General features: G+C 51.9%; 3 protein-coding genes across 4 annotated transcripts; 1 reads left to right on the forward strand and 2 right to left on the reverse strand.

The window, feature by feature from the left end:
• Positions 1–153: 153 nt before the first annotated feature.
• On the forward strand, positions 154–20,081 carry DNAJC17 (DnaJ heat shock protein family (Hsp40) member C17). Of its 2 annotated transcripts, XM_084207730.1 has the most exons (12): positions 154–321; positions 1,894–1,963; positions 2,841–2,899; positions 3,628–3,715; positions 4,097–4,179; positions 5,073–5,169; positions 5,534–5,583; positions 6,088–6,165; positions 7,152–7,232; positions 8,109–8,237; positions 14,484–14,616; positions 19,945–20,081. In XM_084207730.1, exons 1-11 carry the CDS (start codon positions 244–246, stop codon positions 14,607–14,609), a joined length of 939 nt encoding a protein of 312 aa, XP_084063856.1. In that variant the 5' UTR covers positions 154–243; the 3' UTR covers positions 14,610–14,616; positions 19,945–20,081. The 2 variants fall into 2 exon arrangements, with proteins under 2 accessions (XP_084063856.1, XP_084063855.1); XM_084207729.1 differs by lacking the exon at positions 19,945–20,081 and having other exon boundaries at positions 14,484–14,675.
• On the reverse strand, positions 11,430–12,247 carry LOC311154891 (uncharacterized protein C15orf62, mitochondrial; the record flags this gene model as incomplete). Its single annotated transcript, XM_084207731.1, is given in 2 exon segments — positions 11,430–12,175; positions 12,178–12,247. Coding segments are annotated over 2 exon segments (816 nt in total).
• On the reverse strand, positions 15,563–20,491 carry GCHFR (GTP cyclohydrolase I feedback regulator). Its single transcript, XM_084207732.1, has 3 exons — positions 20,427–20,491; positions 19,238–19,332; positions 15,563–15,803 (listed from the first exon to the last, which is right to left on the reverse strand). The coding sequence occupies exons 1-3, from the start codon at positions 20,460–20,462 to the stop codon at positions 15,680–15,682; spliced, it is 255 nt and encodes an 84-aa protein (XP_084063858.1). The 5' UTR covers positions 20,463–20,491; the 3' UTR covers positions 15,563–15,679.
• Positions 20,492–21,999: the final 1,508 nt, after the last annotated feature.

A 21,999-nucleotide genomic window follows, 5' to 3' on the forward strand; every position in this document is an offset into this window, starting at 1 on the left:
GGCCCCACGGGACTTGTAGTTTTCATCTAATTTATCCCCCCTCGAAGCTGCCGCCAAAGAACTACAACACCCATCATGCCCAGCAAGGCGCTGCGCACCCTTGCTGTTCCCATCCTCTGGGGCCGCGCGGTGCATCACGGTGCTTGTAGTCCAATCTTCCCGGGCGGCCAGTGGCGCGGCGGCGTGCGGGGACTACATTTCCCAGCGACCGCGGCGCCAGGAGCGGAACCGGGAAGCGCGAAGATGGCGGTGGATAAGGAGCTGCTGGAGCGGGACCTCTACGGGCTGCTGGGGATCGGCGAGAAGGCGTCCGAGAAGGAGGTGAGGGGCGCGGGCGGCTCGGGACGGGCTCCTTCTTTCCCCTCCATCCCTTTCCCGGTGTTCTCGGGAGGGGCGGGTTCCCGGCGCGGCGCTGCTCTCCAGCGCTGAGCTGAGGGGCCGCTCCAAGCGCTGCTGTGGGACCGGGGCTGTCAAACGGAAAGATCCCGTTTTTGCCGATATTGGCGTTGTCATATCCCGGTTTTACCGGAATTGGCCTCGTTCCCTCAATGCACCCCTCAATCCTGCGGGGCGGAACCCGCCTTTGGAGGAGGAGAGAACTGCGGGCTTGGTCTGGGACATGTTGTTCTCGCTTTGTTTATGTGCTTCCCGAGGGGAAATTCCCGTGGTGATCCAAGAATCCTGTTGCTAGACGTTTGTCCGAGCACCCAAAAGTCACACAGTTAACTTTGTGGGCTTGGAGTTACACGTTTGCGGTTTTAAATTGGGTTTAGTTGGTTGGTCAGTGCTAAAGGCAGGAAGGAAGCTCTGAGAGACCTGCAGAGGGGCTCGGGCCAAGGGCCGGGAACACCAGGATAAAAAGGGAATGGCTGCCCGCTGCCAGAGAGCGGGGCTCGGTGGGACAATGGGGAGGAATTCTTGGCTGAAATGGGAAGTTGGAGGATGGAGCCCGGCGAGGAGACTCCTCTCCCTCAGCTGGACTCTTACGCAGGAGGTGGAGTCATCTGCAGGGCTTTTCCTGTACATTCCCAATCCCGGGAGTTTTGTCCACCAGGTGGGGCCGGGACACAATTTTTTCCAGGGAATTGGTTGGGAGTGGGATAGAGTGGCTCCCTTTTTCCTCCCCCCCCCCCCCCCCCCTCTTTTTTCCCCACATTTTTTTCTCCATTTCCCCATTTTTCATTCTCTTTACATCTTTTATTTTTCTTTTCCACTTCTCTTCCTTTCCCCGTTTGCTTTCTTTTCCCTCTTTCTTTCCTTTCCCCTTTTTGGTTCCCTTTCCCTCTTTTTAGTTATCTTCCTGGGTTTTTTTCCTTCCCCGATTTTTTTGTCATCTTCCTTTCCCTTTCCTTCTCCTTTCCTTCTCCTTCTCCTTCTCCTTCTCCTTTCCTTCTCCTTTCCTTCTCCTTTCCTTCTCCTTTCCTTCTCCTTTCCTTCTCCTTTCCTTCTCCTTTCCTTCTCCTTTCCTTCTCCTTTCCTTCTCCTTTCCTTCTCCTTTCCTTCTCCTTTCCTTCTCCTTTCCTTCTCCTTTCCTTCTCCTTTCCTTCTCCTTTCCTTCTCCTTTCCCTCTTTAGTTTCCTTCCTCCATATTTTTTTCTCTCCTCCTTTTTCTTTTCTTCTCCCCTTTTTTTTTCTTCTCTCCTCTTTCCTTCTCTTCTCTTTTTTTTTTTTTTTCCCTCTCTCCCATTTTTTTTAACCTGAGGTTTAACTGCTGCAACACAAGACACCTGGAAGCCAAAACAGCTTTTAAAAGCTCCAACTCCTTCCAGACACAGCCATGTCCTGGTCCCAGCGGGTTACCCTTGAACACAGGGATTATTTTGGGTTTCCAAGTTGCCTTTTTGGCAGAGCCAGAGCAGTTTCCCCCCGTGACTCCCAGTGTGTTCCCTGCAGGTGAAGACAGCGTTCCGGCAGAAGGCCCTCACCTGCCACCCGGACAAGAACCCCGACAACCCCCGGGCAGGTGAGATGGGGCAGCTCTTCCTGCCGCAGTTTTCCCTTCTCCAGGCTCTTGGAAGTGCCTGTGCTTCCCTAAGTGCTGAGGGGATGGCTGGGTGTGTGTCCCTGGGAGTTGCTCCTGCTGGTGTTAGCTTTGCTTTTTAAGGCTGAACGATCCCTGCTGGGTTTAGAAACACCAGCAGTAAGTCAGTGCGGGAATTACAACTGCACCTCTCCAAACCTTCCCAACCTTTGCCTGTTTGGACACTGCTTTGATCTGTATCTCTCACAGTGCAAACTTCACCAGCACTCCATAAATCCTCTTATCTGTGGGCAGGGCAGGGGGGAATTTCAGCTGCCTGCAGTGAGGGATTGCTGTGGAGGGAAGCTGTAGAATTAGCAGGTACTTTGTATTTTGTGTGTCAAGACTGATAATTCATCTTTATAAAAAATAAATACAATTTGCCAATGCTGGTAATGGGACAAGAGGAAAGACTTCTAAAGGATAGATGGCTGTAATGCAACAACTTCCAGTACAACATAAACAGGACTTCTTGTTGAAAGAAAAAGACGGAGAGGGAGAAGGAAATTGTGAAGCTCCAGCTAAATGTGGCGTGAAGGAGATATTGCCACCCAAAATGAAAAGAATCAGTAAGAAAAATTAAGTTTGTGTGTTTTAAGGTTTCTCTTGAAATGAAACAATCCCAGTTTTTTGTTTCTTTAATTACTCTCAAGTTTGTGTAAAACCTTTGAGTTGAGGCTGGAAGTTGGCTTACAAAGCTCTTGGAGAGGTGATTTTTGTTCCTTGGAGAGACCTTCCTGCAGAAATTGTCTTTCCTGGTTCTTCCCCAGGCCCCTCACCTGGTTTCCCTCATCTTGCCCTTATTTCTTGTCATTCCCAGCGGAAATTTTCCACCAGCTGTCCCAGGCCTTGGCCGTGCTCACAGATGCAGCAGCCAGGGTAAGGATGTTCCCTGGGCAAGGATGGGATTTTGGGGTGGTGCTGGGAACTGTAATCCTGCCTGTCCTGCTCTCACAGAGGCTCCATCAATACAAATCTCAGCTGTTTTCCCCCCTGCTTCTCCATGAGTTCAAATCTCAGGTGCCAGGTAAAAGCTTGGAGAAATGTTGTGTTTGGGATTTGCTGCTGGGAGCAGCCCTGCCCTGAGATTCTGCCTTTAATAACGTGCTGGACTGGGGCATATCCCATTTAATAACACCATCCCTGATTGAGGAACACCAAATTCCCATGGCAACATCTGCCATTCCTGTTGAGTCAGGGGCTGACAAATGAGTAATACCTGGATGCAATTCCTGAGGCTCCAGGCTTTGCTATCTGAGGGACACAGGAAAGCTTGGATCCTTCTGGGGCTGTGGGGAGGTGGCTGAGAACCCACTGCCCAAGGCCTAAAAGAACCTGGAAATATCCCTGGAAAGAATAAAACCAAAAAATGAGCAAGGAACTCTCTCCATATTAGCTCAGGAGAGGGAAAAGTGTTGATTCCAGGTGATAGAAGCGAAAAACATGAGCTCCTCTTTTCAGGTACTGGCAAAGCTTGTAATCCAAGAAGCAGCAGATGCTTCAGCCCTGCCAGCAGGGTTTCAGTCCCTGATGTCATTGTATTCCCTGTTTTCCAGTTTCTCTCCTGGTTTCTGTAGTTTCCCACTGTTGTGCTGGTTCCTTGGCAGGCAGCCTATGACAGGGTGAGGAGGGCAAAGAAGGAGGCTGCAGCAAGGACACAGAAACTCGATGAGAAGAGGAAGAAAGTAAAGCTTGGTGAGAAAATCAAACCCTCACATCCTCCTGAGGTCTCCCCTAGCTGGCTGTTTGCATTTCTCCTTCCACAGGGATCAATCCATGGGGGATGACTCTGGTTTCTTCATCCCTAGTACAGTCCAGTAGACCTGGAATCTCCTCCCACAGCCATAGCTGGGGTAGTCCTGCTCTGGGAAGGAGGGAATTAGGTCCTGCTCTGGGAATTAGGGGGTTGAGGACTGTTAAGGCTCCTTTAGTGTGTGGGGCCAGAGAAGAGGCAGCATAGCTGTCAGGATATTGGTGTAGCTGCAGCCAAGTTTGTGATGTATCCATCTTCCTCTGGCTAGCAGGGAAAATTCAAATTCTCTTTGGATTGTTTTAATTTTGTTTCTTTCTCTGCAGATCTTGAAGCCAGAGAACGGGAAGCCCAGTCCCAGGAGAACGAAGAGGAGGAGATCAGGATAACGAGATCATTAGAAGAAGAAGTAAGGATAAATTCTTGGTTCTCTCTGCTAATTTTGAGAGGAATTGCTGGAAGTATTTCCATTCATGATGAAAACCATGGGATGAGGTTGTCAGGAAAATCAATCCACAAACATCAGAGGTTTATGTCCAAAAAGGAGACAGAGGAGTCCTTTTACTTTATTTGAATAAAGGTAGAGGCCATGGGGCATTCCCCTGGGATCTTTCAAATTTTTGGAGGACACAGCCTCCCTTTTATCCTAATTTCCCAGCTGCATTTCCCTCTCTTTCCCCACTGGCTGAGGTACTTGAGAGGTACAGACTTCCCAACACACCTGATACTGAATATTTCCCTCTAATGTATAACCCTCCCTTTCAATTTTTAATTCTTATGGAATTTAGGGGGTTTTCTCCCCCTTTGTTTCTTTCATCTTTCAATGGCTTATTTCATTTATCAGCAAACCTAAAGTTTATTTGTAAAAGCAAATATCTTTTTCCATTCATCAGTTGGTGGAATCTTTCCCATTGTTTCTTTTATCTCCCAGTGCTAGTTTTATCTACCAGCAGACCCACAGCTTGTTTGTAAAGACAAATCTGCTATTCCTCTCAAGGTGCAAAAAATCTCTGGAGAGCAGTCCTTCAACCTTTGGGATTAAAAGGCTCTGTGAGTCAGAGAATCCTGGAATGCTTTGAGTGGGAAGGGACCTTAAAGCCCGTTCAGTTCCAGCCCCTGCCATGCTCAGGAACCCCTTCCACCAGACCAGGCGGCTCCTTTTGGAGCTGTCCCGGGGGAACTGGCAGGAGGGGAGTCCCAGGAGATGGGTGTGAGGCCCAGGCTGTCCTTGGAAGTGTCCAGGTGACATTGCAACCCTGGCTCTGTGCCTCAGGTGCCCGTGCTGTGTTCCCTGTGCCGCAGATAATCCGCCTGCGGGAGGAGGGCTCCCGGCAGCTGGAGGAGCAGCAGAGGCTGGTCAGAGAGCAGATCCGCCTGGAAAGGGAGCAGCACAGCCGAGGTGAGCACGGGGGAGCACCTGCAGGTGGCCTTGGGCTCTTTGGCAGCTCTCCACCCTAAATTTTTCCAACCTTATTGCAGGGAAAAATGCCTCAGAACATGTCTCCTGCTTGTGTTTTTGCTGACCTATTTCTAGCCTTGACTGGGGCAAGTCTGTGCTTCCTAAAAGGGAAAAATGCTGCCATGGAGTATTCAGTCTGTGCTGCAGTTCCTGTTGCACGAGATTTTTGGGACTGGAATGGTCCAGTGAAAATCCCGAAGTGTTTTATCTTATGTATGTTCTCAGGGAAAAAAATGTGCAAAATGCTGAGGAATTTTCACCCATGCCCTTTCCATCTTTTTTTTTTCCCTTTTTCTTTCTTTAGGCAAGCAGGAAAGAAATGGAGCAGAAGGCAAAATAACTCCTAAGCTCAAGGTAAGACATCCTTAAAAAGCTGTGTTTTGGTGAAAACTGATGGAATATGGTGGAAAACAGAAGGGACATTTCAACCCTGCTGAGCTGGCACATCCTTTTTTATACTGGAGATGAAATTCCTCCATGGAATGTGCATCATCAGGTGAACAGCTCCTGTCCTTGCTGTTAGAATTCCTTCCTCACTCATCTTTTCTTTCTCTGCTCCAGATTTCTGAGCCTGGGATTGAGTTGTCTGTGCTTTAAGCATAGGGAAATATCTGCTAATTACCCCGGCAGAGCCATTAGCATCCTTTCAAGTGCGATCTTTTTTTATTCCAGTGAGGAGCGTTTCTCCCTGTTCCCCAAACAGTTTGTTCCCTGTGCTCACTCTCATGCTGAGATCACTGTCTTGGCAGGCCTGGGAGTGTGGCTGGAAATAGCAGACGTGGTGAATGTGCAGGGGGGTGGGAGCTGCTTGCAGCACATCCACACGGGAAAAATTAACTCCTGCCGTTTGTTCCCCAGCTCAGGTGGAAATGCAGGAAGGAAGATGAGACTGGAGGGGGATACTCCAAAGATGTGCTGCTGCAGATCCTGCAAAAGGTCCTGTCTGACACTCTTCCCTGTGCATTACTGTGTCTTTCCCTGATCCCAGTGGTATAAGGATAGTGAATTCTGGGAAGCTGCATATCACAGAGTCATGGAATAGTTTGGGTTGGAAGGGACCTTGAAAATTATTCAGTTCTGCCCCTTCCCACAGGCAGGGACACCTTCCATTAGACCAAGTTGCTCCAAGCCCTGTCCAGCCTCGCTTTGGACACTTCCAGGGATGGGACAGCCTCAGCTCCTCTGGGCAGCCTGTGCCAGGGCCTCAGCACCTGCACAGGGAAGGATTTTATCCTAATAATCTAATCTAAACAGATAATCTGATCTAAACAGCTGGTTTGAAGCCATTCCCTGTGTTCTGTCACTCCATGCCCTTGTAAGCTGTAAACTGGAGTGGCTCATTTCCTTCCCTGTTCAGCTTTCTTATGCAGTTTTCAGAGCTCATCAGCATGATCATGGAGTCATTAAGGTTGGAAAAGAGCTCTTAAATCATCAAATCCAACCTTTGAACCAATTTGGATCCTTTGATCCCTGAGCTGGGAGCTGTTTCCCACCTAACAGCTCTGGCTGAAACAGAGCTGCAGACTCTTCCCAGTGGATGCTTCCTGCCCACTTAGTCTGGCTCTGTGGTTGTGGTGCACTCATCCTTCACTTCAAGCACTCCACATCCCTGCTGTGGCAAGTGCAGAGACAGGCACAGACAAGCCTTTGATCTGATCAATCCCACCCTGGCATCTTTCTTTTCCCTCTGAGCTCAGCAGCCCTCTTGCACCGGGGAGCCAAGTGTGTAGTTCCATGCCTTCCCAGATTGTTTCCTGGAGGGACAGAAATGGTGGGATCAGTGGCAGCAGGACAGAAATGGTGACAGCTCAAGCTTCATGTCTGTGAAAACACATGTTTTCTCTTTGTGTTCATTTGATAACTGAACTTGACATCTCTCCTGGCTCTGTAATTAACTTGCCTTCCTTTCTTTCTTCCCACAGTATGGTGATGTGCTCAATTTGTTGATCTCCAGCAGGAAGACTGGGAGTGCAGTGGTGGAATTTGCCACGGTGAAGGCAGCTGTGAGTGTGCAGAACCCCTGCTGGGTGTGCTGGGGGTGGCACAGGACAGGTGACAGCCAGGACACTGCCCTGTCATTAAGGCAGTGGAGAAGGGTAATGAGAGTCAAAAGGCACGGAGGGAGTGGCACAGCTGGAGGCACAAACCCAGAGATCAGGCCCATAAACAGGTTGTGCATGGAACAGGCTGAGGGAAGAGGCACTGCCTTAAAAATCAGGCACTGAGCACTTACTCAGCTCACTCGGGAGGTGAAATGCCTTGGAATTGGGCTTATGTGTTTTGGAGGTGATATCAGGCATTTGCAGTGAAAAACAGCCCAAAATGTCTTGACTCACTGTGAGTTATAACAATTCATGTGGCTGTGGGAGCAGAAGTCATCAGTTATCCTAAATTTTAGTAGTTCCATCGGCTTGGGTTGTATGAGAGTTTCCTTGTTAGCTTTTCTTTCACTCATACCCAAAGGATAAAAACCCCCAGAACTGTGTGAGACCTGTATATCAAAACTGCTGGCAGGGGTGTGGACCATGGAGGTGCTTCTCATGTAGGGCAGCTGTGAAATCTGAGAGTCATGGAATGGTTTGGCTTGGAAAGATCCTTAAAATCTTACAGAGTGGAACCATAGAACAGTTTGGATTTGAAGGGACTTAAAAGACCATCCATTTCAAGCCCCCAGCCATGGGCAGGGACACCATCCACAATCCCAGGTTGCTCCAAGCCCCATCCAGACTGGCCTTGGACGCTTCCAGAGATAGGTCTTGTTTGTGCCCTTCTTGGCCTTGAGGCCATTCTGAGATAGGAGCATGATTCTTAGGGACTTGTGAGGGAAGGTAGTGGGATCTGAAATTCAGATGGTGATGGAAGGGTGTTTTTCCTGCCAGGAGATGGCTGTGAAGAATGAAGTTGGCCTGCTAAATAACCCCCTGAAGATTTCCTGGCTGGAGGGCCAGCCCCGGAGCCACCCTAGCACCGTCCTCCCTGACAGCACCAGCCAGCCCAGGAGCTCACAGGTAAGGAGATGGAAATCTGGTGCTGGAACAACCTAAATCTCAGAGTGCTGTCAGATAGAAGCTCTTGGGGCCAGGCCTCGCTTTCCCAGCAGCCCTTTCTGTGCTGGATCAGTGGCTTTCTATAGGACCTCCTGCCTGGGCAGCAGCACACTGGGAGCTATTTGGATCTTCACACATTCCCTTTCTCCCAAGTGAAGGACAAGGATGTTCCTTGCTCAGCCCAAAGCCTCCAGTGCTATTCTGATGGGATTTTTGAATATCTCTTGACTGTTGGAATCCTCTGCTGAAAGGTTCCTTTAGAGAGCCTTGGTTGGTCACTGCATTCCCAGGAGGAGGAAGCTTCAGTGCTGGAAGCAAACCTCCATTCTTAGGGTCTGCAGGAGGGAAGAGACAGCAATATCAAGCTAAAAAACCCTTTTGTGTGTTTACTCCCTAAATGCTTGAAGCTTGTGAAATTGTCCAGTGCATTCACTCTCTTGATGTTTCATTAAGTATTTTATTTATATTACTTGTAATTATTCATTAGAACACCTGATTGTTATCCTGTCCATGTAGGACCAGGGAGACTCCTGTAGCCACAGGAGAGTCACCAGAGTGTTAGGAAGGGAACTGGGGCAAAAAGCAGAATCCAAAGCATGTTATTTGAGAATTTCTCACTAGCAGAGAGTGAGAACTGGCTCATTCCTACCAAAGGGGTTGCTGGTGCAGTTGGAGCTTTGGTAGTGGATTCCAGCCTCTGTGGGTTCAGATCCCTGAGTTTGTCTTGGCCTGTTTCCATGCCCAAAGCTTGTTAGTGTGGAAGTGCAGCGTCTGCCTGCGGTGCAGGATTAGTGTGCTGGGGCAGGAAAGCAGCACACAGTGCTGGTGACTCACCTCTGCCCAGTGCAGCCTCCTCAATCCCACCTGGCTCTGGGAATGCTGAGGAGATGCTGCCAGGGATCTGCATTCTGCCCAGGAGCTGCGCAGCTGGTGCTTTGCTGCCCTTTCAGCTGCTTTTAGCTGTAAGAAGCTGCACTTTCTGGGATTCAACTGCAGCCTTGCATCTCCAAGCTGCTCTCTTTCCTGTTTTTCCTTGTTCCCACTCCAGACCCTCCCCAAATCCTCCTGCTGCATCCACTGGGATGCTTCTGAAACCTGCAATGTGTTTACAGCTCCTCTTGGCTGATCTGCTTCCAGCTGACTTAGCTTGTGCTCTCTAGTTCAAGAGTGTGCAGAGTGAGCTCCCAGATCCCTGTTCCCTCTGCCTCTTCCCCTCACACCCAGCCTGGCTTCCCAGCCACGAGGCTCCACGTTCTTGCTTCCAGGCTGCACTTACCTCATCCTGATTTAAGCTGCCCTTGCTTCCTATTCGCTTCCCCCCTCTGTTTTTGTCTGAATCCACCCCCGTTTTGTTCCCACTCTGTGCAAAAGCAGCTCCTCTGCTGCTCTGCTTCAGGAAACAGCCCAAGCCTGCAGTGTTCTCATGGCAACACGCTCGCTACTCATCCTCTGCTCCCCGTCTGGGACAGGCAGCCAGCACTTCTGCCTGGGAGAGCCAGCCAGGACCTGAGTGTCAAAATCCACAGGTGTAAAGGACAGCCAGACCCCAGCCAGGGGGTTTGGGAGCAGTTTCCAGGTGGAAGCTGCTCGTCTTCCACAGCCTTGTTGTCTCCTACAGCAACAGGTGCACGTTGTCCAGCAGTTCCTGGAGAGCTGCTGCAGCCAAGCAGGCTCCAGTTCCCCTTGGAATTCAAAAGCTGTGGCTTGGACAGTATTACTCCAGGCTATTGAGAGCAGTGGCTGTGTGATGGTTCAAAGCACACAGTGGCTGTAGAGAGCTTGTTTTGCCATTCCAACGGCATTCAGTGTTCAGTTTTGGGAAGATTTTCCCTGCTCCTGCAGTGGAATCTCCCTGCCAGGGTTCCTCAGCCATTCAGCCCTGAGAAAAGCCTCCTGCCTGGTGTTCTTGTACCTGTTCTAAGCTCCTTTGGAGGTTTCAGAGGGTTTATTTCCAATTATCTGACTTTGGGAGGTAAATCTTGCAGGGTAAGGGGCAGCTATGCCTTCCCTGGAGTGTCCCTGCACTTTGCTGTGGCCACTTCCAAAGCTCCTGGTGATCTGGGGGCATGGAGGTTTTATTACTGTTGTTTTTTAAAAGAGCCCTAATAGTCAAAAAGGTAAGAACTGGTAGTTTCTTTTAGCAGTTTGTCTTGGTGCTGCCCAAAATGTTCTCAGCCTGACAGAGCCTTTCCCACTGTCCAGCTCAGGGTGGGGAACTGTTCTTGTCTTGCCTCGAGCTGTGTTAGCTCTCCTCAGGGGGAAATCAAATCCCAGCAGCTCTGTGCTTCCCTCAGAGCCACACAGGTGTCCCACCCCCATCATAAAACCCTGCAGTGCCAGGGAGGATGGACCTGGGCCACTCCAGATACCCTGTGCTCCTGGTGCCTGGGATTTCTGGGGCTTGTTCCTAATGAAATGAGGCAACCAGACACTTCCAGTCACAGATACATTTATTCTTCCATGTCTGTACAGCTGGGAGCTCAGTGCATGCGTGAGGCAGCAGTGTCAGAGACATCCCTTCTCCTGCCAGGAGGATAAATCCACTGCTGGTGCTGTATCAGGAGCCTACTTGGATGCTTACCAGTTTCCAGGCTGGGAGTGCCACCTGCACTGGAGTTAAGGGAAAAGAAACCCACAAAGAGGAAGAGAAAAAATGGAGGAACAGCTTTGAGCTTTCACATCCAAACATGGTGGGAGGAGAAGCCTCAGTTCCCGTCTCTCAGCCCTCAAAGCTTTGGCTTCGGGATGCAGTGCTGCTGCCTCCTTGCAGGCTACCTGCTATTCCACAAGTGATCTGTGACAAATCACTGTGTGTCCCTGCCCCACAGTGTCACATTCCCAAAATAAGACTTTCCCAAAAACTGCCAGTCTTCCCTGAGGATGGGACATGCAGTCCAGAGTGGGAAATTGCCAGGGTGGAGAGTGGAAAGTTGCCCATGAGACAGCAGACGTTGCTCTCACCTGAGCACAGAGCCTGTGAGCTCTGCTCCAGAGGATTCCTTGGCAAGGACAGGGATGCTCTGTGGTGGGTGAGGCGAGGACAACAAAACAGGTCACACACAACAGGCATGCTCCAGTATCCTTCCTCCTGCTGGAATGGGAGGAATTGGCAGCAGCAGTGAGTAACTGGGATGTGATGGACAATGAATACCTTCAAATGGCGTAATCCCTCGGGTTCTGTTTCCTGAGGGTCTGCAGCACATCCTCGAGGAGCGATAGCCCCAAATCCACTTTGAAGGACAGGAAGGGGTCAGCCAGCTCGGGAAGAGTGGTGCTGGTTGGGAGACCTGCCTCTGAGGTGCCGTGGTCCGTAGCCTGGTCCTTGTGCGTTGGAGTGCCTTTGTGGCACGGAGCAGCGTCGGAAAAGGAGAGGTCGGAGTGGGAATCTGTGTGGTCGATGATGTTGGGGCAGCTGGAACTGTCCAGGTACAGCCGGGGAGGCTTGGGAGGGGCTTGTGCCTTGGCCAGGTTCTGCTCGCTCTGACAGGACAGATACTCAGACTTGTCCTTCAGATCCCTCAAGCATTCCCTCTTCTGGCCATCCGTGTCCAGAGTGTGGCTGTTCTGGTTCAGGATGATGACTTGGTTGCCCAGCTTTTTGTGCCTCCTGAGGGAGAAGCGTCGGAAGAAGGTGGTGGACTTGAGGGACCCCCTGCGCCAAGTATCCATGGTGAGGAAAGGCAGCGAGGAGCAGGAATGCTGGCTCCTCGCAGGTGGGAGCCGAGGGATCAGCAGAGAGCCACGCAACAGGATCAACCTCTTCCTGCCCCGTTCCCGGAGCTGCAAGGAACACAGAGAGGCTGGTAGTGCAGGAAATGCAAACTCCACGCCGTGGCAAGGAGCACTTGGCTTGTCTTGGATCTGAAGGAGTCTCCCCCTGGAGTGGAGAGGAGCGGCAGTGTGTGAGCGAGCTCGTTAAACGTGTGCTGCGGCTCCAGGCTGGTGGGGAACAGCAGAGGCACAGTCACCATGAGAACAGATCTAATCTGGCATCTAGAACAGAAGGGCACTCGGGTGCCATGGTAACCAGGCACCTTCTGCGGAGGGGCACCGCCGGAAAAGCGCCGTGGGTGGCTGGGAACGAGACAGTGACTCAGTCCCACCGAAGGAACCCAGGGAATACGGGAGAAGGGGGATGCAGAAAGCGACAGTGCAGGAGACAGCGTTGGGAGAACGGAGTGCAGGAGAGACTTACACCCTGTTGGAGCAGCCCGGAGTCCAGGAGCAGAGAAGCTGCTGGAGCACTCGGAGACCAGGATGAAGAAGCAAGTCCAGGGAGAGCTCAGCCAGGAGTCCAGGAATTCAGCCAGGTTGGACCCAGAATGCCAAAACTCTCTAGCTCTGCTGCCGCCGTTCCTTCATGTGCCACCCGTCGCTGCTTCCCGGGCTGCAGCTCCCTGCGTGGATGTTTGTTTTCAGCCAAGCCCTTGCTGAGTCAGCCACGTCAGAAATTGGGTTTCACTCCATTGGTAATTGCCAGGATTGCAGGAAGTAGGTGTGTGGAGTGGTGGAGCCTCAGCCCACGCTCAGGCACCCAGGAGCACGTGCTGGGAGCCCACCTGGATCAGGCTCTTCTCCTTCCCGGCACTCCGAGGGCTCCTCGTGTCAGCAGAGCTCCCAAACCAGGCTGCAAATAATCTCCTGGCTGTTTTAAATTTCAATCCCAGTGTGAGGTGTGGCTTCAGGTTTGTGTGGGTGATTCATCTGCATAAGTCTCACGCAGCCTCTTGCATCCAGCCCAACAAATTCCTGGGGTTGGTGGATGGGACTTGGAGGCTGAGGGCTGATACCATCTTTGCTTTCTCAGACACTGCTGCTGCCAGTACCCAAAGGTCATTTTGCTCAGGTGGCTCCTAAGACACCAATTAGACTCTTAATTTCCCTCTTGATGTTCCTTATCTGTTGTGGGCTTTCATTGTGTCCTCACAGCCGGAGGAACCACTTTGCTGGCTACAGGATAAGGAATTGCACTCGCCCATGTTTCCATGCAGAGACTTATTTAGGCATTCTATTGCCTTTGTATCCCTTCTGCTTCCTAAGAAATCCTTCAATATCTGTAGAAGCTGTGGCTGCCCCATCCCTGGAAGTGTTCAAAACCAGGCTGGGGTAGCCTGGGCTAGTGGAAAGTGTCCCTGCCTGTGGCACAAGGTTGGAACCAAATGATGTTTAAGATCCCTTCCCACCCAAACCATTCTGGGATTCCTTGAATCTCTGTGATCATCGCTTAACCCACTTCCTAGAAAAAGGAATATGAAGGGGTTTTTTTTCCCATTCACCTTCTGTCAAGAAACTCTTATTTCCACTTGAACTGTCAAGGAATGAGCTGGATGTTTCCAAGCCTTGCAGTGCTTTCATAGATTCAAAATAGCACGGCCACCTACTAGTGTGGAATGGCTTTGGAAGCAGCGCCAAAGCACTGGAGCAGCTGTCATCTGCTGCCCACGTTCATTAGGCAGAGTCTGCAATCAGCTGCCTTGACATGACAGTTGCTGCCACACACAGCAGGGAGGCTCTGGGAGCTTTGGGAAACTGTTCCATTCCTTTGTCAGGTTTGGGAACATCCTTGGTGGTTTTCTTTCTGCTTTAGTTTGTGGTAGAAAAGACCTCCAAGGTCATTGATTGCAGCTGTTAGAATAATGGAATGGTTTGGGTGGGAAGGGACCTTAAAGTCCATCCCAGGGCAAGGACACCTTCCACCGTCCCAGGTTGTTCCAAGTCCTGTCCAACCTGGCCTGGAATACTTCCAGGGATCCAGGGGCAGCTTCTCTGGGCAACCTGTGCCAGGGCCTCAGCACTGTCAGACAGTTGGAAGTTAATCACTTCCATGACTCATCCACAAAGGTTTGATTTTTTATGGCATTAGCCTTTGTAACAGGTGAAGTGTACGCTGGACTTCGGGCACCAACATTGTAGGTGCAGGGTGATCTTGTCATGCAAAATAATGCCCCATCCAGCCTCATGGAATGCTGGCTCCATGTCTGTCCTGCTTTCCTCACCAACCACATTTATTGCTGGTTATTTTCATAATAATTTTATAACAATTCCTGGTTATTTTGTGTAGCCAGGCAGCTTTCACCCACCTCACCCAATTTCTGTGGGATCAAACTGTTTCCTGCCTGGAACGCTGCTGTTGTGAGGGGGATTTGGGGAAGTCTGGGAGCCTGTGCTGCCACTGATGGGCTGTGTGTGTTTCCTGCTCCCTCCCAGGCGTCGGTGGTGTCGGAGCGGGACTACGAGAGCCTGGTGATGATGAGGATGCGCCAGGCGGCCGAGAGGCAGCAACTCATCAAGCAGCTCCAGCGGGAAGACGAGGAGGAAAAGTCCCACACTTAGCATGAGAGTATGGATTCTTCCCACCCCTCTGTCCCCTCAGAGCTGTTTCTTTATTTAAGTCAATAAACCTCCTTTTTTCTAAAGGTATTGTGGGAATAGAAACTCCCAGGGACTGCAGCCCTTATCCCTTTGCAGGTTTGGGGAAGGAATGGCTGCCTGAGGTTCACAGAGTGCAGGTGTTACCCTGTCAGTGTGTGTACCCAGAGCAGCTGCCCCATCCCATGGGACAAGGGGTGAGAGGTGCCATCAGAACACCAGACCCTGGAGCTTTAATTCCTGAAAGCTCATTCAGGAGCCATGCATCCAGAGGGATTTGGCAACAGCTTTAAACAACCCACAAAAGGACATTGGTCTCTTTGGAGCAATGTTTTATTGATGTTGCCCCCATAGCAGGATCTGTTCACAGTCCCAAACATTCCAGCAGTGTTGGGATTAGAGCCTGCACCTGGAATAGTCACACAACAACACTTTCTGTGTTATTTTGGGAATCCCATGTTAGGTTTGGATGGCAGTCTGGGATCTGGAAGTTCGGTGGTGCTGCTGAGGTAGAAGTGGACTTTGCTGCCAAGGGAAGGGATTCTCAGAGCACTGCGAGTAGGTTTAGTGGTTCCCTCTTGGATTTCAGGATGAGATGGGATGGTGTCCAGGCTTGCTGTCCCTCCCTAAACCCCTGGCCCAGAAGAAGGCACGGAACTCTCTAGGGCAGCCCCAGCCTGAGGAGGAGGCAAAGAGGGCTGTTACTGAGCTTCCTCCAGGGCATGCTGAATACATGATTAAAATGTAAAAAGCTGGAATTTGCCAGACTGCCATCCCACTGAAGGCAGAGCTGGAGCCATCTGTTCTCTCTGCCAGATTTTGGGCATACCTTCCTCCCCCTGCTCTTGGGAAAAAAACGGAACAGGGATGGCAAAATTCCACTGGGTCCAGCTCTGCCTCTGCACCGTTCCTCCCCCTGCCCAAGTGCCTGTAGTCCGGGACAGGAAGGAATTAAGGGGGGGAAGTTTGCTGCCAGTCCTAGAAGATGATCTCCAGCAGGATATGGTCCGGGTGGAATGCAGGATTCTCCGTGGCTATTCCTTGTGGAGACACCAGACCAGGGTCTGGCCCACGCCGGTCATACTGACCACGCGGTAGCCGAGGCTCTCCAGCTTGTCCAGGACCACGCGCGGAGCGTCGTTCACGTAGTACTCACAGCTGCACCCAGGAGAGATGGGAATAAGGTGAGCTGGGGAGGAAGAGATGGGAATTTCCTGCTGGGAGTCAGCCTGCCTTGCTCCTGATCCCTCTAAGACCAGCGGCCACACCTGGCACAGGCCTGTGTGACACAGGGCCTTGGTTAACCCCAGGGGAAGGCACAGCCTGAGGTGCCAAACCACAGGAATCCTGTCCAGGAGGGAAGGATCAGGTTGAATGGGAGTGTGGCTCAGGGGCTGGTGTCCAGAGCCACGTGCTGCTCGGTAACTGGGCTGACACTGCAGCAGAGGGTTTACACGTAAACACAGTGAGCATGTTTTCAGCATACCTGGGAATTCATGGAGGAGGAGAGGAATGATTCAGGTGTTTCTAAGAAATGAAATCCCACTGTTCTACCCATGTCAGAGTATGTCTGTGAGATGGGTGGGTTTGAGAGACTGTTAGAATTTGGGGATTAGAACAAAGTGATGCTTTCAGGCAGGTGGGAAACCTTTGGAAAGCCAGTAGTCATCCATCTTGCATGGATGTGCAAGGCAAGGTGGAGCTCCTCTATTCCAGCAGTGCCTGGGAGCTGACAATGGGATCCTTGTCCAGCTCTGACTCCCCATTGGTTTGTGCTGGCTGTATGCTTGGAGCAGAAGCTGTCCCACATTCCTACCCCTCAATCCCAGAAGCTCCAGGGCTGTGACACTGCTCCCCAGTGTAGGGACCAGGCACAGACTGGGGTGAACTGGCTGGGGACAGCTGAGCTGAGCTGAGCTGAGCTGGCCAGTGGGACCTTTGGCACTGGATGTGCCAGCCTCTCCTCTGACATGACTTTTGGGATAAGGCCCAGAGCAGCTCAGCTGTAGCTGACTCACAGTGCCGGATAAGCAGATAATGATGGGCTGCAGGATCACTGGAGATCCTGTTTGGGCACCTGAACAAAGCTTCTCCTGCTTTTCCTACTAATAATGATAAAAAAAGATCCAAAAGCCTTTCCAAAGCTGCTTCTGCTTGGGTTTCAGACCCATGCTAGAGCTGGGAGTGCTTTAAAGCATGAAATAACCTGAGATGTGAGAGATTTTCCAGTTTCTCAAGACAGACTGTACTTGGCTGTAATTATAGATGTGGTATAAAGATAATGCGCATTATTATAAGTGTCTTTGAAGTCTGTTCTTTCTCCAGGAGGGTTGCTACATACCCTTCAGGTTCGCAGTGGGAGCTAGTAAATATTATTCCCACTATTCAGAGGAAGTAGCAGAGGCAGGGATTTGTAGAAACCTAAAAAACTCAGTAGCTGAGCTAAAAGCAGAAGGCAAGGGCTCCCAGGGCTTTATCCCAGCTGTGTGTTGAGGGAAATGAAGATTGCACACGGTGGGTATCAGATCTGCTGCCATCTCTGTGTGCATCCAGGGATGGAGGGACTGGGATACCTGCAAAGCCTTTTCTTCCAGGTAAATCCCTTCCCACTCCTTGCCCCACCTGGCTGCCCCAAGGGCTCTGACCCCGAGTGAGAGGGCAGGGACCACATCCCTGCTCCCCACACCTTGTGGGACTTAATGAGGGGCCGTGTGTCTCTGCAGAGCTGTGGAACAGGATCCGTGCACTCCCTCATTACAGGGATTTCAGCTTGACCTGTACATCCCAGTTTCCCAGCAGCTCTGTGCTGCTTGAGGCTTTCCTTCAGGCTCCCTACAAGGTCATGGCTAAAGTTTGGGGGCCCAAGGTGCTGCAGGAAGAGGGTTTGCAGCATCCATAGCCAGGCTCTGCTCATGAAGGAATTGGGGATGGAAAATCCTGCTCAGCCACAGTGCAGATCCTGGAGCTCCCAGCCCTGATTGGGATTCTGGAGGAGGCGGCCGGGCTGGCACGTGGCTGTGCTCCCAGGGGTGCCGGCAGCCACATTCCAGCCAGGGGACTTCCCCTGTGTGCCTAGCAGTGGGGAAGGACGTGCTGTGCCGCAGGGATGTGCCGCAGGGACGAAGCGGAGTTCCCAGCTGTGACACGGGCCATGCCAAGGAGCAGGTGGGGCAAGAGGAGCTCAAAACGCTCCGGGCCATGGGGGAGGAGAGAAGGGCGGTGAATCCACCATGGAGATCCCATAGGAAGCTTACATCCCTTCCCCAAAACAGGCAGAATGTGGTGCTTCTGTTCCTTACAGTGCTGCGGCTCCCCCGGCTGCTGGGGCAGGCACCACAGAGGCTTTTATCCATCTTTGTCTTCCTTTTCCTCCTGAATCCCAGGGATCCTTGCCCAAATCTCTCAGGATCCAGTTCCTTCTTGAAACCTGTTGTGTTTCTCTGTCTCCCATCCCGTTGCGTAACTCCGGGCTCCGCACGGCGGGTGGCAGCACGACTCTGGCGCTGCTGCCAATCTCTGCCCCACCCACGGGTTTGGGAATAGCAGCACGGAGAGGGATCAGCCCGGCAAACCCCCCAGCAATGCAGCTGGGATAGGGGGGCCTCAATACTTATATTTTATCTCCTTACCATTGACATTTCCCACCCCACTCATATTTTTAATGCTGCAGCAGCCAAGGATCCAGCCCTTGGTGTTGGCTAGGCTGGTGCTGAGTAGAAGAAGGGTTTCCCCAGCTCCATGGATGGAAGCTTAGGAACATTTGGGATGAGATGCACCTTTTCTTTTAATGCCTCCTCCTCCTTCTCCTACTCCACACCACATCACATTGGACACAGCAGGAATTGAGCTGCTCCTCTCTGTCAAGTTCTTTTGCATTTGAGGGTTTATTTTGCTTTGCCATTGTGGTTTTGTTCTGGTTTTTTTGGTTTTTTTTTTTTTCATCCCAGGGAAAAACAGGAAGTGAGATATCAAGTGAGGAAAAAAAAGAAAAAAAAAAAGTGGGCCAAACCATGAGGAAGATGCTGGTCACATCTCTGAGTGTCACTTGGCCAAAGGCTGGGGTCAAACTCAGTGTGGTCAGAGGTGGGGACATGGAGAAGTGTCAGATATCCACAGCTTTGGGAACACGTCAGTGGAGGGGTTGGAGTCAGGGGTGACACAATGGGAAGCAGCTCCAACCCCAGGGCTCGGCTGCCCATGGAAAAGATTTGGGAGGTGTTGGGAAAGGCTGGCTCAGGTGAAGCCTTGAGCTACACTGGAGAGTGGGATGAGATGGACAGACAGACTGCAGCTTGGAGGGACAGGATGGACAGAACTGGGTGAGCATTCTGGTGTCTCAGCACCAAGAAAGACACAGTCAGAGCAAAGCAGGGATGGCACCAAGAGAGGGAAAGGTGGGTCAGGTGCTAAAACAGAGTCAGAGCAAAGGAAAGGAAAGAACCAAGTGAAATAGCAAGCAGCATTTCCTCATTAACAGGACACATGGGAGTCCTGGGATTAACTGCACAGCTGGAAGGTGCTGTGGGGAATTCCAGGAGTGAAAATGTTCTGCATTTCTTGGGAAAATAAGAAATAAGGAGAGGAGGACTTACAAGTTGTTCCCCAGCGTGCTCCTCTTTGTGGCCCCCAGGATACTCATCAGGTGGGGATCCGAGTGCTCGTCACCCACCATGGTGGGCCCAGCCTCCTGTGGGACAGTCACAGAGTGGTGAGTGACATGTTGTGACAGGGCCGCCCCCTGTTCCCAGGAGGGGCCCTCAGTCCCACCTACTGCCAGGAAGGTGCAGCTGCTCACCCGAGAAGGTTCCAGCCTCAGCTCGATGCCAGGTTTCTCACTGGAAATGTTTGCTTTGCCCCTTTGGTAAAGAGCAGAGCTTCCAAAGTCTCTGAGACTGAGCCCTGCTGCTCCAGGCTGTTCCCCCCAGTGCTATGATCCATGTGCCCCTTCCTTTACCTCATCCATAATCACTCAATCAACTTGTACAATCCCAAATGCCACTGCCAGCAGATGCTTTGGTGCTGCAGCATCCCCACACATCCCCATTCCCAATCCACTGCTGCTTCCTTTGGGACGTCTCCAGTGGCAGCAGCAGCAGTGTCCATCACAACTCCTTCCCTTTGCTCATTTGCTGTTTTCACTGTCCCTGCCCCAAACTACACCGGCAGATCCAGGCTTCTGGATGTCGGGAAAAGGGAAACCCCAGATAAACACACAGCTGTGGGCTCCTACAGAGTCCTGCAGGATGTGGGTGCTGCCAGTGCCGGGGAGTAACGTTTCCTTTGTGGCTTTATTTGACAGGGACAGCAGCAATCGCACCAGTGCTCCTGGGACACTGATCCCAGCCAGAGATCCCAGCCACTGCCCGGCTCCCGTCTGCCCCAACCATGCCCAGTCCCTTGGCCGCGTTTTCCACCCTGGAATGGCTGTTTGGGGACGAGGGAAAACCAACGGCGAGGACAAGAGGGGCCGTCCCTTTGGCGTTCCTGGGATCCTGCCGCAAGTTTCCCGAGTGAGTTGCTGCTTGGGACAGGAGGGTTTGGGGCAGCAAAGAGCCGGGGGCTCTCACAGGCCGCTGGGGCACAGCCTGGCCGTGCTGGGGTCCCCCAAACCTGCATCACCCCCCGACCCCGCAGCAGCAGCAGGGCCAGCCCATGCCGGGATCTCACCGGAGGCACCGGTGACGGTGACACCGCGGGCTGAGCGGGTCTCACCGCTCGCCCCGGTCGGTCCCTGCCCGCCCCCCGGAATTCCCCACCCCCGGGGGTCCCGCCGGGACTCACCAGGCGGATTTGGGTGCTAATGAGCAGGTACGGCATCTCCGCTCCGCCGCTCCCGCCGCCGCGCCAGGGGGACGTGCCTGGGGCCGCCCCCGGTCCCGCCCCGCCACCACCGCCCCCGGGCGGCGGGGGGAAAAGGCTCCCGGAGGGCTTGGAGGGGCTTGGGGGCGGGAGGCACCCGGGGGGCTCCGACGGGTCCCTCGGGATCTCGGCGCTGCAGTCCCAACAAGGGATGGGCAGGAGGTGAAGGGCTGGAAGGTGATGGAGCAGGAGGGGATAGAAGGTGAGGAGCAGGGAGAGGATGGAGCAGGAGCTGACGGACTGCGAGACAAAGGACAGGAGATGATGAGCAGGGAAGGATGGAGCAGGAGATGAGATGCAGGGACGTGGAGGAGGACAGGGACATGGAGTACAGGAGATGATGAGCAGGGCGGCAATGAACCAAGAGATGATGGACAGGGAGATGATGGATAAGGGAGATGAAGAAAACGGAAATTAATAGCAGAGAGATAAAGGACCAGGAAATAACAGCAGGGAGGTGAGGACTCGGAGAATGGTGGAGCAGGAGCCAGGCAGGTGGGCCCTGCAGAGCATTCCCATTCCCACTCTGCAGTCTGACCAAACATTCCCCTGCCGGAGAATGGTCAGCATTACCAACATTTTTTGGGAAAAATCTCTTTTTCTGCTGTTATTATCTGAGAACACGAGGGATTTACATCCCTCATAATTGGAGAAGTTCCATTTCCTGAGATGGGGACAGGCAGAGGCGCTGCATATCCGTTATTATTGATGTGTTATTAATTATTAATTGCTGTTATTGTTATAATTATTGTTGTTGTTGTTGTTAATTGTTATTATTGACATTGTCACCGACTGTTGGCTGGGTTTGGTGACATACAAGAAACGCCAGAGGCTGATGGTCTCTCTTCCTAAAGCACGTCCCACAAATCCCAGTATGTCCATCAGGAGTTCCCTGTGGGATACCTCCCCCCACGGGTTAAACATCACCTTGTTTTTGTCACTCCCATCCTCAGCAGAGGCTCTTCCCCAAGTCCTGGAACAGCTGGAATGTTTGCTCATTGCTCTCCCGTCCCAGTGCAAACCTGTTGCCCAATGAACCAAGGACACATTTCACCCAGCTGGGTTGGATTTTGACAGAATTCCCATAATCCATGACCCCTCTGGACCTCTGCTGGGCACATGTGCTCTGTGGTTATGCAGGGAATGACATGGATATGAAACCCAGATCTTTCCAGAAATTAAAGGAAAACTAGCCAGGGTTCTGGCAGCCTGCCCAGCTCTGGGTCTGACTCTTATGTGGCTCTTTCCCGGGGGAAAAAAATAGGAAGGAAAAAAGAGGAAATGAGAGCAGAGCTATACGTAACATTTTAATATTGAATTTCTTGAGGAGATACCGAAATCTGGGAGGCAGCCAGATCTCATCCATCATCCCAAAGCACCTTATCACCCTCTGGCTCCGAGCTGGCTGCTCCCAGCTCTGCTTGCACTGGGCCGGCTCAGAATTGCTCCCGATAATTCAGATAAAGGGAAGCAGAAGGTTCTTTGGCTCTGCCCA

The sequence above is a fragment of the Fringilla coelebs genome (genome assembly GCF_963513975.1).
Source record: "Fringilla coelebs genome assembly, chromosome: 6".
Taxonomy (NCBI): Eukaryota; Metazoa; Chordata; class Aves; order Passeriformes; family Fringillidae; genus Fringilla; species Fringilla coelebs.

Coding starts and splice junctions, on each gene's coding strand:
- DNAJC17 (XM_084207730.1), top strand. CDS start 244: ATGGCGGTGGATAAGGAGCTGCTGGAGCGGGACCTCTACGGGCTGCTG. Junction 6,166..7,151: donor TGCTGCAGATCCTGCAAAAG/GTCCTGTCTGAC, acceptor TTCTTCCCACAG/TATGGTGATGTGCTCAATTT. Junction 7,233..8,108: donor TTGCCACGGTGAAGGCAGCT/GTGAGTGTGCAG, acceptor TTTTCCTGCCAG/GAGATGGCTGTGAAGAATGA.
- GCHFR (XM_084207732.1), bottom strand. CDS start 20,462: ATGCCGTACCTGCTCATTAGCACCCAAATCCGCCTG. Junction 19,333..20,426: donor TTAGCACCCAAATCCGCCTG/GTGAGTCCCGGC, acceptor ACTGTCCCACAG/GAGGCTGGGCCCACCATGGT. Junction 15,804..19,237: donor AGCACGCTGGGGAACAACTT/GTAAGTCCTCCT, acceptor TCCTGGGTGCAG/CTGTGAGTACTACGTGAACG.